Below are 17,832 nucleotides of genomic sequence, written 5' to 3' on the forward strand. Positions count from 1 at the left end.
TGGACACGCTGTCCAGACCTGCCGGGATGTTGACATTGCGGGCGTCGAAGTAGGCGGTGAGTGCAGGCCAGGAGGGGCCTTTGACTGGGCCGACCAGCCTCCTGGGTTCCCTGGTCCATTTGAGTGCGGTGGCTTCGGCCAACGGAGTGCCGCCTGTTTTCCCATTTTGTGGGGCAAGAGAATCAGCTGTTTGTTGGGGGCCCGCGGACTGGTCGGGCCCGATGAGTTTGCTGGAGGCCTGAGCTGCCTGCCGAGCCGACGGCCAGCCGGTGCCCGGGGAGGGGCAGAGGGTATGCGGCCAATGGGAGGAGGATTGTACTGGGGGTGTCCACAGTGCTTTGTGGACATGCTAACCTCTCGGCACCGCATTGCACCCTTGCGGCTGTAGGCAGCATTGGTGTTGTAGGCGGTGAGTCCGCGGCCCTTTGGGACAATTTCTTTAGCCTTCTAGTGGTCTTCGGTCGTATCTCCTTTTGCCGGGCCGAAGTTGTGGGACTGCGAGAAAATTTGCGGTGAGTGGCCTGTACCCATACTGCCCTCACCCCCCCCGATTGTTCCCTGTTGGCTGGATGGGTCTTGCCACCCAGCCACAGATGCCGCGGTTGCACAGGGCCGCCAGGGAGCTTCGCGATGGCGCGAGGTTAGGGTGGAGACAGCGGCGGTGGTCACCTCCTTTCCGCGCTCCCTAAGCAACTGAGCAACTGGGGAGGCTAGATTGCCATGTGGCAGGGGCTGTGTATGGGATGTCGTCTCTTGTCCCCCGCCGGACACGATGTCAGCTGGCTGGCTCGTTGTCGCGTTCCGTCTGATCTTGTTGTATGGCAATGAGTTTTGTGCGCCTCGGTGGCATGATGGTTAGTACGAGCTGAAGGTGTGCGGTTGGTTATCGTCCACTTCAAGAACTCTGGTTCTGCTCCCTGTAGATTACTCTGGTGCTGGATCGCCTAGAAAGCAACATTTTGGGTGTAGCGTTTGCTTTCCCAGGGAGTGTCCTAAAGGGGAACAATTGAGCACGAGTCGGTTGCCTGCAGTCTGTTGGGTGCGCAGGCCCTCCATGGTTCACGTGTTGGACAGATGCCGATGGACAGGGGAAAGAACTGCTGTCCCAGGCAGCCTGGTTAGTAGTAATCAACGCCGCTGCCTGGGGTATATCAGTTTGGGGTTGATTATTGGTGCGTTAAACCAATTTGTACTACCAGGGTGTCATAAAGTGGGAAGGCCACTTGGGGCATTGTTTCTCTCGGTGGCCGAATATGAATGAATAATGCCTTCATTCACGAATACCGATAATGGGCATTGCTCCATCCTTCTCAGCAAGGTAGACCAAAGCAGTTTGATATGTCCTTTGAATATGATGAGTGAGTCATTCAATGCTTTTCTTTCAAAGAACTATTTTCACCAAATTTTAATTCAGTAGTTTGGATGGCGCCTATGTCTCAAATCCATCGATATTTCTTTGACGATCTGGTGACTCGCATTTGAGGGGATGTCCATGGTTCTTTGCATGGCTAATTAATGTTTCCAGTACACAAAGACACCCGTTGCTTAAGGCCTCATGCTCCCATTGCTTCAGCCTTGGTTTGGTCATACCATAATGGGGCCCAGTCACTTACGTATAAACCGTCGGTTGACTATAGCTGAGAATTCGGAGGAGAACAGGACAGACCACTGCCTCCAGTGGGGTGGCTGCCCACTGTAGCAATAGGTGGATAGGGCATGGGTGCATGTGGCACATTTGTTAATGGTGCAGGATCATTATTGTTTTACTCTAGGAAACTGGGATCTCATGCCCAGGTTCTGTCTTTTTTGGCCGTCGGTTACCAGCCCAATGGTGGGAAAGTACAATTTTACATTTACTCTGTGCTGTGTTATGCTAAGTACAGTTCCTACCAGCGGCTACGGGTTGTGCTAACTGAGCTGTAGTACGGTGGCCCGATTGACCTAGTGAGTTATGTAATCCCTGTGATGTCATGATGAGGTTTGGTAGCACAGGGTAATAGGGGCAGATGGAACTAAATCTCTCTTGTATGGACGATACGAAGGGTAATTAAAATAACCTGGTAGGGAGTCTCTTCTGTAGTGTGCCACTGTGGGAGTGCGGTTGGCACATTAAATTTACACTGCCTCTGGGATAAGCCAAAATCTCTGCCTAGCTACCTACGGGGTGGGCAGGTGTCAACCTAAGTGTGTACCCCCTTCTCCTGACTAGAGAGCTGGGTTCGGCCAGGCTTAGGTGCATACCCTAGCCAACCAGAAACTCCATTTGCAACATTGGTAGAGAATGCCTAGGAGTTGTTTGCAGTCCACTCGCAACCGCCCCACAGGGCGAATGTTTTAGGCTACAAGGTTTGTGGAGGGCTCTTGTGTGGGAGCCTGGTGAAGAGCTTCGGTCAGGCTAGGATGTCTCGCGCTTTCGCAGCACTGGCGGACCGGATAACTGTTGCTTCTGTCTGCACTGGCACATCTTGTCAGGAGTGATTGTCTAAGGGATTGCACTTCAACCAGATAATGTTAGTACCCATCCACACAAAGCCGATTGTTTAAGGTCACCCTGGGCCGCATTTACACAGCCCAGTATTAGGCACTTGTGGGTCAGTGCCATGAATTACTAAATGAACAGGAGGCGTGACTGTGAGTTACACTAGCAGAAGTTTGGGGATAGCTAGACTCCACCTATGGTCAAGGTGTAATTTTAAGTAGTTCGAGTTGGTACTCTTATTTGACCAGGGTTCAATGCTACACGAGGGCATTGCCGCGTTGCGGCCAGAGTATGGGCATTGTGTGTTTCCCAGGGTGCAGCAAGTGAAGGCAAGGCTCTTTCAAAATCTGGTGACAGAACACAAGGTAGCCAGGGCCAACTTGTCTGGTGGGTGACTTGTGTAGGCATCTGTGTAGTTGTCACTCCACGAAGGGGTGAGTTGTCTCCAATAGTGGGCACAATACATATATTGCGGTTGTCAGCGCCATGAGTTACTAAATGACAACTGTACAGTGGGCGTACTTGCTGACCGGGCAGTATTGCTACGGCCTCCAAGGGCAGATTAGTCAGACACCAGTAGTGGTGAGTGTGGCTTGCCCTCTGCGCAGTTGTTAGGAGAATTTAAATTCCATGTACAGGTTATACTGGACTTACTACCAGAGGGTCTTGTGTGTGAGCGGGTTAACTGCTTTGAAAAAGGCATAAAATGAGTATGGCATAACACATGGACTACTAGGAATTAAATCAGGGACCAGCTACCTTTACACATGAATTTCGGTGGAGCGCAATTAAGTCCGGGGTAACCAAGTGTACCGTGTCTAGTGCTTTGCATCTTTGGTAAAAGTAGGTTGGCCCACAGGGAGTGTCTAGGATCATCCAGGCCCACTCTGCAGTGTAGAATACAAAAGAACTGCAAGTTGCCACTATGTGAGTGTGACAGGTACAACAATTTGATACCTGCCAAAGTAAACCAAGGTTCTTATGGTCAGATGCACAACATACAACTGTTCACTCCAGCTTCACTGAAGGTAGTCTGTTAGCAGAGGTATAGAACGGGACGTCATGTCCCCAGGGTGCGGACATTGCACAGGCGACACAGCAGATAGTCTGCTGTCAGACGAGGGTGCTTGCGGGCTCGGTGGCCAGGCTATGTAGCAGAACCAATTCTAAGGACCCCTGTCTCCAACCGGACTGCCCGAGAATGTGAGTGCAGTGGGATTTGCAATGTTAAAGGGTATATACAGGCCCATACAGGGGCAGAAGGGTACATTGCAGGTAGCTGCATAAATAGAGTAGGGGCAAGACCTATAGACGATGTGCACCAGTAGCCGCAAGAGGGTGGTGTTAAGATCAAAATCTCGCAGCGGCAAGTTAGCCAGGTGGCATGCGTCAGTTAATTAGGCCAGAATGTGTGCAGTGGATCCAATAGTGGCTTGAAATGTGTTTGGAGCACCATTGCTGACAATTCCAGAGCACACACTGCACCTCAGCCCAGTAGCTGAAGGCCATATGCTCATGTGCAGCTTGATCTTGTGGGGGGCAATATTCCTTGGAATAACAAAGTACTAGGTCATTAGCTGGGTTGAGCATCAAGGGTCACAGCCGGTTAGCAGGAATGTGTGTATCTGTGATCGAACTTTAGTTAAGCAAGCCTGATAGGTGGTGTAAGTTGTCACTCCAAATGGTTGCTGTGACTGCAATACTGTGCGCTATGCGAACCGTCTTATTCGCCAGGGTTTTAGAATTGCAAAGGTCTGTGCACATGTCTGGTCAACTTCAACAAAGTAGGTGCACTCTGCTCCCAGTCCAGGTTATGGGTTGCTTCTATGATGCATGAAATGCCCCGTCCGCATAGCCTGAGTATATAGGCTGGTTGTGGAAGCGGTCTTCTAAGCAAGTGTGCTGCTGTTCCATAAATTGGGAAAACAGGTGTTAGGAAGCACAAAATGCTACAAGGACTGCAACTACAGGTTGCAGGAGGTGGGAGCCACATCGGCTTGAAAGGTAATATAGCGATGTTTAAGAGTAGAGTTCCCTCCTGGGAGGCCATCACATTCTTGCAGGTCATGCGGGGCACTGGTACATTCCCAGAGGAGGATAAACCGCTCCATGCGCAAGTTCGCAGAGCAAGGGGCTTTGGCTTCATCAGGCATGGGCTATGCCGGGCGAACACCAAATGTAGTTTTGACAAAAGTTGGGGTGCACTTGGCACAGGTGGGTTTGGATCTGTTACAACTGGACATGAATGAGGCCCGGGAAATTGCAGGTTGCAGTGAGAAAGGAACTGTTTTGGTGGGGGGGCTCTTTAGGCAACGGGGGCTGCCTCCAGAGCTTTGGCGGAGTTACAGAGTGATGTTGAAGCATATGGGTAAAGAAGGGTACCTATGCGTGGGCACAATAGGGGTGCCAGAGCCAAATCCCAGGAGCCTCATGGGAGGGTCCTGGAACAATTACGTCAGCGCCCCGTTAGTCCTTTGGGCGGTTGTGGGCCTGAACAACGGGGGGCTTGCATTGCTACGCTCCGCCCTGAAAGGAGCATGAGTAATAAGGGACTAATGTGTCACGTGATCCAGTAATGGGATCACCCCCATAAGAGTAGCACTGATTGGATTCTCCACAGTGCTTGGCTCATCAGGCGGGCAGAGCAGCATAGGTTGGTACAGCTGCCTGCCCTTGGATCGCCCGTAAGATAATCCACAATATTGCATACTTTTGTATGGAAAAAACCTGCAGCAATATTTTCTCCAAACAAAAGTTGTGTTGTGTATTTATTTATGCATGCCCACTCTGTTGTGATGTGGGTGTGGGCCACCCTAAAAGGGCGGCCCCTTTAGTGCCATTTGGGCACTTCCCCACCCCCACTACTAATGCAGGACTCTAGGAGGAATCCCCTTACCAGGTGCGCCAGGCGCATCACTTCCGGCGCTCCGAGGAGGTGGGGAGGAATTTATGCCTCCTCCTGCCATCTTGGTGTCCTCTTTGCGCCGGACACGCTGTCTCCCACACTACTGCTTACCCGGCGTGGGGTTGGCAGGCGAAGTACATAGAACGTTGTAATGTTCTCTTTTGCCATTGCAGGCGGAGTTACAGGGCGATCTGGAAGCATATGGGTACAGAAGTGTACCTCTGCGTGGGCACAATAGGGGTGCCAGAGCCAAATCCCAGGAGCCTCATGGGAGGGTCCTGGAACAATTACTTCTGCATCCTGTTAGTCCTTCAGGCGGTTGTGGGCCTAAACAACCGGGAGCTTGCCTTGCTATGCTCCGCCCTGAAAGGGGCGTGAGTAATAAGGGACCAATGTGTCACGTGGTAAGTAATGGGATCACCCCCATAAGGGTAGCTCTGATTGGATTCTCCACAGTGCTTGGCTCATCAGGTGGGCAGGGCAGCATAGGTTGGTACAGCTGCCTGCCCTTGGATCGCCGTAAGATAACCCACCATATTGCATACTTTTGTATGGAATAAACCTGCAGCAATATTTTCTCCAAACAAAAGTTGTGTTGTGTATTTATTTATGCATGCCTCCTCTGTTGTGGTGTGAGTGGGGTGTGTTGCCAATAATGGGACTATCCTCACATACAGCCTCCCAAACCCATTTGGGCATCATGACGTCGCCCCAGACTCCCAATTTAAGCAGTATCCCCAGATATGGGGCACTCTGCCCCATATCATGTTGCCAGTACACAGAGCTGATCATCACTGCCGACCCATACAAAAACACACGCAGCCATGTGAATCCCATATAAGAGCTCACCCAGACATAATCCTCTTAACAAATCACCTTTTCGAACACATTTGTGTATCGTTGAAACTCCAGACTCCATTATTTAGCCATAAATCAGCATGAGATAGGACTACGAAGTTAGCCACCCCACAAAACAGGCCCTTCTATACACAGCAACTGAGACCAAAAACCTGGCAAATACCACAAGCCCCTTCCAGCAGCAGGGTTACCTTGAGAGAACTGTGAGCATCCGATGCTACTTTCTACAGGCCTGTGCTCAGTTGTGCATATCACAGCAAATGTAGGCAGAGTCGCACTCCTTTAAATCAGAAGGTAACATATAGGTATGATTTTAAAGTTCTGTTATTGCCCTTAACTAGCTCAACATATAAGGTGCTTTACTCACATAGCCAACCTCGTATACACCTGGCCTCTTGATGAGAGAATGATTTAATTTAAAATGCAAACACAGGCACACTCGCTCCTAATAGCGAAAATAGGAGACACATGTAGCTGCTTAATCGTCTAAATGTATGTAGATTTGCTATCCCAGATAAGACTTTTTTGTAATGAATGAAGGAAGTAGCCTTAGAACCTGTTAAGGTGCTAAATTGGTGCACATGCAGGTAATTGTTTGGACATGATGGTCCCTCTTCCTGAATTGAGTTCATTTGGTTGTTTTTCTTTCTGCCTAATCACTCTAGGCACCTATATGCCACCTCTTGTTGGGTTTGGGTGTTATTAAATACCTCTCCAAATAATTGCTCTACTGAGTAGTATGTAGTTTAGCACAAATAAACTAACTAGTAGCTCCTGTTGGGGAATAGCTATATAAACAGGCACACACACACACATATATATATATATACGAGGAGAGGTGGCTGGAACAAGCAACAGCAGCGCCTCACCGCGAGTGACCCGGAGCAAACGGGTGACCAGACGATAACCCCACAAACGCTTACAATTGTTAATCTGACATCAAGAGTATTGAATGCAGTTGAAACTGAAGTGTTACAACTTGGATCAAGCTTTTGTCCATTGAAAAAATCAGAATATACACAAACCAAGATTGACCTGTTCAAATGTTCAAGAAAAATGAAACTGTTTAAATATTTTAAAGGCAAAAAACAGACAAATCATGGGAAAAGTAAGATCACAGACATAGATATGGATAGCCTCACGGCTTGTGACTTGGAAACATTGGCGGTGCTGGAAGAACTTCAAAATGAAGGTGATCCAAGAGAATTAATTCCAAGCAATGTGAGAACCAAGGACCAATTTGGGACAGCACAATTGAATCCAGGCAGTCCCTTCAAACCTATATCTAGATTTGTTCCCCTGATGCCGATGGACTCCATTGATGTTTTCACAGAAGAAGTGACCAAGGAACTGGTCAAACTACGCAAGATGAATAACATAAAAAGATTAAGTGGAAATATCACGGAGATACAAAGAAGGGTGATCAAGGATTTGCAGGAAGATAAGACCATTGTCTGTAAACCATCAGACAAAGATGGGAATATCGTGTTGATGACAATGGACTACTACAAAGATGAAGCCTTAAAACAGCTCAGCAATGAGTCGAGTTACATGAAGGTAACACGAAAGGAGTTTGAGAACAGCATCACATCTTATCGGATGCTCCTTAATAAATGGTACCATAAAGGCTTATTGTCCAAGGAGGAATATGGCTTCTTGGAGTGCAAATACCCACGACTACCTACATTCTATCATCTTCCTAAATTGTATAAGGATGCTACATGCCCTCCTGGTCGCCCCATAGTTTCATCCTTGGAAAGTTTGATGGAGCATATGTCCAGGTTTGTGGATTTTTTCTTGTTTGAATTCGTGACTTAATTGGTTTCTTATATCAAAGACACTAAAGATTTTTTAAACCGGGTGGAGAACTTGACCTGGGAGGATGATCTAGTAATGATGACACTTGACATTACAAGTCTGTACACCAGCATTGCTCACATGCAAGGAATTGAAGCAATTAAGTACTTTTTGGGAAATTGTCCGATGAACCTGGCAGAACACAACAACATGCTGATTGACTATGTGAAATTTTGCCTGTGCAACAACATTTATTTGTTTCAAGACCTTTTATTTAGACAGATACGAGGTACTGCGATGGGAACCTGCTTTGCCCCCAGCTACGCAAATTTATTCGTTGGCTAGAGGAAGAAGCAGGTGGCCTGGGCAGAGACTAACAGAAATTGGACCGAAAAGGTCATGAGTTGGAACAGATACATAGACGATTTGTTCATCGTTTTCAGAGGTACAGAACAACTAGCATGAGAATATTTGAGAGTGTTGAACAAGAATGATCTCAATCTCAAGTTCACAGGAGAAATAAGTAAAAAATCGGTGAACTTTTTGGATCTTACGATATTTCCTGCAGAGGGCAGACTATGCACGTCCCTGCATAGAAAACCCACCGCGGGCAATTCCGTGCTGCATGCAAGAAGTTGCCATCCAGGAAAAACTATAACAAGTATTCCGTATGGTGAACTTCTTAGAATAAAGAGGAACTGCACAAGCGACTGGGATTATCAAGTTGCACCTTAGAAGTAATGCAATAAAGCAGCAAAGGAAAAGATACAAGAGGAAAAAAGAAGAGCAATAGAAGTGTCTCTTGAATAGAAATCTAATAGGGGAAGAAATCCCTTTTAGGACGAATGCCCTCACTCACCAAAGGTGACATGCTTCATCATTTGGGCTTTCTCCTCCCAGTGGGAAATCCTAGTCCCACTGAGGGCTACAACCTCCTCTCTGAGAGGAGGGAGCTCTGGGATGTTTTAATGTTCAAGCCTCAAAAATGGATGCTAAAATCCCAAATGTGAGCGAAAGATGGTGATGTGTGGGTGCAGCGCAACAAATCAAAAATAGAAAAAGTGTGAATCTAAAACTGCCTAGTGCAGATGAAAAGAAAACTTTATTTGCTCATCTGTGCTGGCAGATTTAAAACGCAGTGTTCAGCAGTGTATATTTAAACTGCTAGGATAGAAAAGAGGGTCGACATGTTTCAGCCACTTAACATCTAACAAGTAAGTGTTGGCTTTCTTCAGGACCAATAACAACGCTGCTGCAAAAAGTGAAAAAACAATATAAAATGTATGCTTAGTACAGAAACAGTGATCCAAGTCCAGAATCGGTATCACTGGTACTTGTCTAAACAAAAAGAGACACAGAAAGGACAATTACTCTTCAATCAACGAGTACTTAGAAACTTTTCCTTTACTTCAAGAGGATGACACACTCATCAATCCTCAAATGCAAATCCATTCAGGTACGCAAACATATATTTACTCACCCATATAGTAGGACAAGTAAGCCTACCTCTACCTGGTCACAAACTCAGGAAGGGGAGCCCCGCTCTGTAAGTTCAAACAGAAAAACCAAATTGTGGTAAATCAGCCATGCTGAGTTCTAAAGAAATAATGTGGGTAAGGCCGTCTAAAACCAAATTACTAGAGTGAGAATCACTGAGACGTGATACATAAGTAACCTCTTATCTTTATTTAGCAAGGAACCAATAGTGACACTCCTATTCGAATCCATTTGTACAACATATGTTTTAGGCCGTGTCATCTATAGGCTAAACAAATAGCATCTATCTCATATCGTTCCCCAATGAAGCGCACTGGTGTTTACAACTTCCTGGTATATGTTGATGTCCCAGTCTCAGTATTCACAATCATATGATTGAGCTAATTCACTAGATCGAGACAAACATTGTTTCTATAGCGACATGTGTATCGCTTTGTCTTAATACGAAGCCATAGTGTATTTAATGCCTAGTCCCCAAGGTTTAGACTCTCGTTAAACTCCCAGAGTGCTCGTCTAAATCGGGCGCCGTACAGACAAACAAAAGGGAGCCCCAAACGGAATCTTGTGGATAGACCTATCTAATTTAGTGGATGTCATTCTCCACCAAAGTGTAATCATATACCCGTATTAGAGAAACTCTACTCCGTTGCGGAATGAATTTGCGACCAGAGGTACCGACGGGAGCAGCTCAGTGTCTTAAATAACCGCATCGTTTTCATTCAGGCAGTTGCGGAGGACCCAAAGGGTATCCATTGGGAATGCCTGTTCGATTAACACGCATGCGCTGCAGATCGGTGTTTGGGTGCAGCGCATGCTCTTTTGATGTTAAAAAAGATGCGAAATAGAACTTTAATAGGCTAACCAATGCTTTAAAAAGGCCAAAGTTGTAAGAATGCTTTTTAGAAATCATGAGCAAAAATTTCTATTAGGTGAACACGCAATGTATAATTCTAAATACCATTGTTACCAGACCTGTGAAATAACCAATTATATCAAGTATTAGTGTTCCTACCAGCATAAAGATCCTAATCTCTTATTAAATAGAGATGAATGAAACTGCTGGATAATTATAGGGCAAAAATGTAAGATATATCTATTTTTGTCAAAATTGTTGTGCAAGGGAACTGAAGTGTAACCTCCTAAAGATTAAATATGTTGTACTTCTTTGACTGCAATACTCATAACGATAACCAGGGAATGTCTTCATTTAATCCTATGGTATCGCTCTTGATGCGGAATACCCAACGCTGTTCTCTTCTAAACAAAAATTTAGAGATGTCCGTGACATGTTGGGGTATTGTAGGTTGTTCAAGTATAGTCCATATGAGTTTGTCAGCTTGATGGTTAGAATCCAGAAAATGATTTGTCATCTTTGTAGATCTTCTCTTGCACCGAATGGTGCTTTTGTGTTCCAAAATTCGCATTTTTGCCTTGCGTGTGGTCATACCCACATACCGCAATTCGCATGGGCATGTGATCAGGTAGATAACCTTTTCACTATTGCAGTTCGTATGTTTATTCAGCAACCATGGTTTTGTGGTACCAATGTCTACCTCCGTCATGTGAGTAGTCTGAGGACAAGCCGCACAAGAGCCACAAGGGTAGTGCCCCACCACTGGTGGTAAGCCCCATAAGGATGTTTGTTTTTTCTTAATTTTGTTGGAGTAGCTGCAAAAAGTGTTGACACATGTCAGCCTATCCAGTTCTTCTTTAGGGCCAGCTACTTCAATCAAGGATCCCTGTTATTATTGGCAGCTCTTTTACGTGACCTCTGGATCAAATTACATGGATAGTTCTTCTCTTTCAACTGGTCACTCAAAATTTTGGCATGCTCATTATACTTGTCTATAGTGGAGCAGTTCCTCCCTATCCTGAGGAACTGCCCGAAGGGCAGATTCTCTCATAAGGACTTCGGATGGAAGCTTCCAAAAGACAATAGTGAATTACAAGCAGTGGGCTTCTTATAGAGTTCTGTGCCTAGACCTCCTCTTTCTGGAAAGATGCGGATATCCGAAAAGGATAAACCCATATTTGAATATTCCAATGTAAATTTCAGAAAGTTGTTTTTGGAGTTCAACCAAGCATGGAAGGATTGGATGGTTTCTGGAGTACCCCTCCAGATGACGAAAACATCATCGATGTATCTCTTCCAAGCCAGTATATGACCTATATACGGATTGTCCTCATGTAACACAATAGACTGTTCAAAGGCATGTACGTACAGATTGGACAGACTAGGGGCAAAAATACTGCTCATTGATGTACCGGATGTCTGTAAGTAAATGTCATCCTCAAATTTAAAGAAGTTCTCTTTCATGGCTAATCGAGCACACTTCATTATGAAATGAACTGGAGTTATACTTTCTAATGATTTAGATACCAGTAAAGACTCTATGGTGGCAAGTGTCTCATCCTGTGGTATAGAAGTATAAAGTGACTCCACATCTAAAGAGACCAAGTAGTCTTGTTCTAGGTCAAAATTGATATCATTTAAGAGACGCAGTAAGTGCTTAGTGTCTTGAAGATATGTGGGCATTTCCAACACCAAAGGTTGTAGGAAATGGTCAACAAAAGTAGATAAAGGCTCCAACAATGAGCCAATCCCAGATATTATGGGTCTCCCTGGAGGTGGTAATTGTCCCTTGTGTACTTTGGGAAGCACATAAAAATATGGAACCACCGGGTGGGATGCTAGCAAAAATGCCTCTTCATGATCTGTAATCCACCCTTGTTCTTTGGCTTCGACCACCATCGTTTTAATATCTTTGGTCAGACGTTTAGTAGGGTCCATTTTCAGCAATCTGTTTGCAACCCTATTGTTTAGCTGTCTTTGACATTCAGCTCTGTAGGTGGTGCTATCGAGGATCACAATAGCACCCCCCCTTATCTGCAGCCTTTATAACAATAGTTTCATTGTTGGCCAGTTGTCGCAATGCCCATTGTTCTTGTTTAGGTAAATTATGGTATTGTCTAGTGTCTTGTTTAAACAAGTGATCCACATCTTGTAGAACCGCTTTTTCAAATGTTGTAACCTCAGTAGGTACCATATGTGATGGAGGATTGAAGGTGGAACGTGGTCTCAGACCTGTGTTCTTCATATCTGCGGACTGATCTATAGCATCTTTGCCTTCAAAAAAAGCTCTCAGGCATATTTCTCGAAAAAAAACGGCCAACTCTTGTCTGATTAAAAAAGCATCACCAGTGCAAGTTGGAACAAAGCCTAAACCTTTCTCTAATGCAGATGTCTCAGTTGGAGTGAGGTGGTGTTGGCTAAGATTCATAATTAGGTTGCATCTTGACTGGTCCCTGGTTGCACTGGTGGTTGAACCATGCTGCGTAATATCCTGGGTGCTACTGGTGTGTCCCAGTGTACTGAGGCCTGGTTTCTTCTGCGTCCCCTTGATCTTCTCGGGCCAAACCCTAAAAAAGGCTGTGGAGGTATCATATTGTTAAAAGGCTGAAAAGGGTGCATAGGTAGTGGGAATGGTGGTTGAGAAGAACCAAAGGGGCCCGGATGCCACCATTGTGGCTGTCCTGGCTGTATTGCCCACCACCCCTTTGCCCTCTATTCTTTCCCTGATTACCTCTTGGTCTACGGTCTCCAAAGGAGGCCGAGTCTGAATCTGTAGACAAATCATCACTTGATGAAGTGGAATAATTGGAGCCATATCTTCTACCCCTCTGATTGAACTGCGGGGGCACAAAGGAATCACTCGTATATGGATATACCTTTTCAAAAGCAAACTTATCAAGATCCTTTTTGAATTTGGATATCTTGATAGCCAATATAGATTCCTTAAAATCTTTGTTGTTTTTATTGGTTTCATCTGCCTGTTTTTTGTAGACAGAGGTCACCAAAATTGACTTTATCTGTGTCTCTAGCGTTTGTATTTCTACCAATATGGTGTCAGCAATGCGTTTAGCAGTGCTGATTATTAAGATAAGCCAATCTCTGGGACAGCGCCATGCGATCAAAGACCAATCCTTAAGAAACTGCTTGTCCTCTAAGAACAAACGTGGCGTGTTAGTTACTATGAGGCCAGTTGGTGCACAGTTGGCTCTCAAATATTCTGTCATGATCGCACCATGTATGTATGTTCGTGAGTGCGAGCGTTTCAGCACCAAGAGTTTGGCCCAATCGTCGGTAGATGTAGAGTTGACATTGGCTGGAATCTCTAAAATACTGGGTGTGAGTAGAATATCTCGTACTACTGCCTCATCAAAGGCTAAGCCCAAGAGTTCAGCCATTGCTCGGAAGTAGTAATGTGCTTTTCAAAAGGTTACCACTCTATTAGTAAAAGGTAAGACAGCCAAACCCAATCTTATGAATAAGAAATTATTTTGTGAAAAATAGTGCACCTGTGTGGTGGACTATGACAACAGGACCCGCGGCCGAGGCCGTGCAAAAACTCAGAACACATCAAATACTTGAAAAGAAGGGGGTCCAAGGGTATGTATATTTTTATAGACCTACAAGAAATAATACCCCTAAAGCAATATATTATCAACACAATGAATTTCTTAGGTCTGATACATCTTAGACGTAATGCAATAAAGCAGCAAAAGAAAAGATACAAGAGGAAAAAAGAAGAGCAATAGAAGTGTCTCTTGAATAGAAATCTAATAGGGGAAAAAATCCCTTTTAGGACGAATGCCCTCACTGCACCAAAGGTGACATGCTTCATCATTTGGGCTTTCTCCTCCCAGTGGGAAATCCTAGTCCCACTGAGGGCTACAACCTCCTCTCTGAGAGGAGGGAGCTCTGGGATGTTTTAATGTTCAAGCCTCAAAAATGGATGCTAAAATCCCAAATGTGAGCGAAAGATGGTGATGTGTGGGTGCAGCGCAACAAATCAAAAATAGAAAAAGTGTGAATCTAAAACTGCCTAGTGCAGATGAAAAGAAAACTTTATTTGCTCATCTGTGCTGGCAGATTTAAAACGCAGTGTTCAGCAGTGTATATTTAAACTGCTAGGATAGAAAAGTGGGTCGACATGTGTCAGCCACTTAACATCTAACAAGTAAGTGTTGGCTTTCTTCAGGACCAATAACAACGCTGCTGCAAAAAGTGAAAAAACAATATAAAATGTATACTTAGTACACTAATAGGGAAAGACCTACCAAAAGCACCACCTATGATATTAAGGAGAGCAAGAACACTGTGTGACAATCTAGTTCAGAGTCATTGCAGCCAGGAAAATAGACCATCTGCTTTTGGTAGAATTGCAGGTTTCTATCCATGTCTTAAATGTAGGGCATGTAGGAACAGCAAGAAGGTTTTGAACTACACTGTGCCTGGCTTAGATCATCCAAGAAGAATCATTAAACTAATGAACTGCAATACTTGTACACGATGTATTGTTTGATTTGTCCATGTGGTTTGCGCTACATAGGAAGCACTATACACCCCACCAAAGGGCGTATCTTAGAACATCAGAGAGCCATCAACAACAAAGATGTAACCTATCCGGTGGCACGGCACATTGAGGCATTCCATCAGAGCAACAGGGATCTGTTGAAATTTTTCTGTATGGATCAGGTACCATCAAATGTGAGAGGGGGTGATAGACAGCTGCAACTCAGAAGATTAGAGTCGAGACATATTATCAATAATCAGACGAGGAAGCCATTTGGTTTAAATAGCAGGAGGAAATGGCTGTTCACCTGTAGTTTGGGAATCTACTTGTTATGAACAAAGTATAGCAATTGGAAAGCTATAATGTATATAGGAAGTACATTATTTTGTGCAACATTTACCCATTCAGGGTTAGATATTCAGCAACAGCGCCCTACATGCAATTCTGATAATCCAGATATTAAGTAATATGCATTATGTTAAGATACAATTATTGTGGGAAGATCGCCTATTCAGGGCTGGATATGAATATCTGGTATAAAAAAATACAAAACATTTAAATAGGAATTTGAGGAGGATTTCGCATGTTTAATAATGGCTGCCATTGGAGGAATGGAGTAAGTCCTATGTTGATGTTGCTTGTAGTGTATTTATGTTTACCTCAAGTCGGTGCCGACCACAATTGAAAAAGGCGGCAGCCGAAACACGTTTTGTCGTGTGTTTGTCCTAATAAAGATCAAGGACAACTGTTCCCGCGAGTGCTGGTATCTTTACTTTACCGCGAGCCTGTTTGTTATACGCGGTGTCCGTCACTAAAGCACCTGACCGCGAGTGAAGTGAAAAAGACGGAAACCGGAGCGCGAGATATATATATATATATACACATTAGAAACTGAGCAATAAACAAATTACTATTGTCATAAAAAAATGATTTTTTAATAATCTTCTGGCCTGGAAAAGCACAGGACTGCTGAATCAGGAAGTATGTAGATTATTAGAGGATAACTATCCAACTATGCCTGTTATCTATTTTATCCCTAAGGTGTACAAAGACATTGTATACCCTCCAGGAAGACCGATAATTTCGGCAAAACAAAGTCTGCTGGAGAATATTTCCATATACATTGATTTCTTCCTACAGGAACATGTTCGAGCTCCACCATCGTTCATACAAGATACAACTGACTTTTTAAGACATATCTACAATTGTCAGTGGAAAGATGACTATCTTTTAATGACATTAGGTGTCTCTAACTTATACACTAGTATAAATCATAAAGGCGGGGTTAGAGCCATGGAACACTTTTTGGGCACCAGAGCTATTGGAGTTTACCAACATAACAAAATGCTCATTAGTATGACCAAATGTTGCCTAGAAAACAACTTTTTCATGTTCCAACAGCAAGTTTACCAGCAGATAAGAGGGGTGGCAATGGGGGCAAGCTTTTCTCCAAGCTATGCTTGCCGCCATATGGAATGGTGGGAAGAAATGATTCTGAACACTAACTATGACAAAACTCTGGAAGAACAGGTAGTAAAATGGATAAGGTACATAGATGACCTTTTCGTGATTTGGCAAGTAAGTAGACAAAGTGCAATAGAGTTTGTTACTAACATCATCAACAACAACATCAATTTGCGCTTCACTCACAATATCAGTGAAACTTCAGTATGTTTTCTAGATGTGGAAGTCTTCATTGCCAACAACCAATTAGAGACTAAATTACATTGCAAACCCACAGCAGACAATATTATCTTGCATGCGTCCAGCTTCCACCCCAAGCATACCATACACAGTATCCTGTATGGGGAAAATGCTTAGGGTGTGAAGAATATGCAGCAGAGATATTGATTTGATCAATGTACAGGCAGAATGCAAGGCACGGTTCCTAGCCAGAGGTTACTCTGAAAAAAACATCAATACAGCCATCCTAAAAGCAAAGGATCAGTGCAGAAATGACTTATTATTCAAACCATCAGATAGTAAGCATAAAACAAAACACTGACACAAAGCCGGAAACCACAAATCCAAGGTTAAGTCTGACATGTAATAAACAGAAGAAAAACTTATGCAGGATTATCAAGAGAAACTGGCACTTAGTGCTGAATGTTCCAATAGTGGGGGCTAAATTTCCTAAAAAGCCAACAATAACGTTTAGGAAGGCCCTGTCCACGAGCGACTTCCTGGTCAGTAGTAGTCCGGAAGTGAGTCCTGGCTCCAATTGACTGTCAAAAGGGAAAGGTTTCATCAGATGTTCATCGTGCCTGGTGTGCAAGTTTGGTGTAAATAGAATGTCCTACTCAATGCCATTCAAAGATAAGCCCACAAAAATCCAGAAACTTCTCACATGTAGAACTGAATTTGCCATCTATGTGCTGGAGTGCTCTTGTGGACTGTACGTGGGCAGCACAAAACTGCAGGGTCACAAGAGAATTCTCCAACACTTACGTGCCATCACAAATTCGGATTCTACATACCCAGTGGCCCACCACTATAGGGAAGTCCACTGCAACAATTTAGCACAGTTAAAATATTTTGTTGTGGACTCGGTCCCATGCATGATATGTGGTGGTGACAGGGAGGCAGTCCTTAGAAGGTTGGAAGGTTGGAGACTAGGTACATCCTTGAGCTGGATAGCTAAAGCACACAGGGGTTGAACACAACCGAGGTTTTCTACACATGGCTATAAACAGCATACATCACATGAGTTTAGTATAGGGTTACACGTGACGATCCCGTAACATTATGCATATACATGAGCACAATAAAAAAAAAAATATCAAACAAATGCACTCCACATCCCCTGTATATAACCTCCTTTTGCTGTTTTTACAATAACATATTTATGTTTTTTTAGGAAATAGCAATGCACATTTGCACTTTTTATGAAATTTTGCACTTCAGGGTAACGCCAGGAGCTGATGTCCTGCACTTTATCA

The 17,832-nt window shown here is 44.3% G+C and overlaps 1 protein-coding gene across 2 annotated transcripts in view; it reads right to left on the reverse strand.

Annotated features, from left to right (window-relative positions):
* LOC146813813 (beta-1,3-galactosyltransferase 2-like) overlaps positions 1-17,832 on the reverse strand; it is a 139,882-nt gene that overhangs the window by 80,600 nt on the left and 41,450 nt on the right. Inside the window, exon 2 of one of the 2 annotated variants that reach the window (XM_085610268.1) lies at positions 9,520-9,583. The exons of the other annotated variant lie outside the window; for it this stretch is intronic. Coding sequence (XP_085466394.1) covers positions 9,520-9,523 — 4 coding nt within the window. The 5' untranslated portion in view covers positions 9,524-9,583. The remainder of the gene's footprint in view (positions 1-9,519; positions 9,584-17,832) is intronic. 2 annotated transcript variants of the gene reach the window in all.

Source organism: Triturus cristatus, chromosome 6 (assembly GCF_964204655.1).
Source record: "Triturus cristatus chromosome 6, aTriCri1.1, whole genome shotgun sequence".
NCBI classification, from domain to species: Eukaryota; Metazoa; Chordata; class Amphibia; order Caudata; family Salamandridae; genus Triturus; species Triturus cristatus.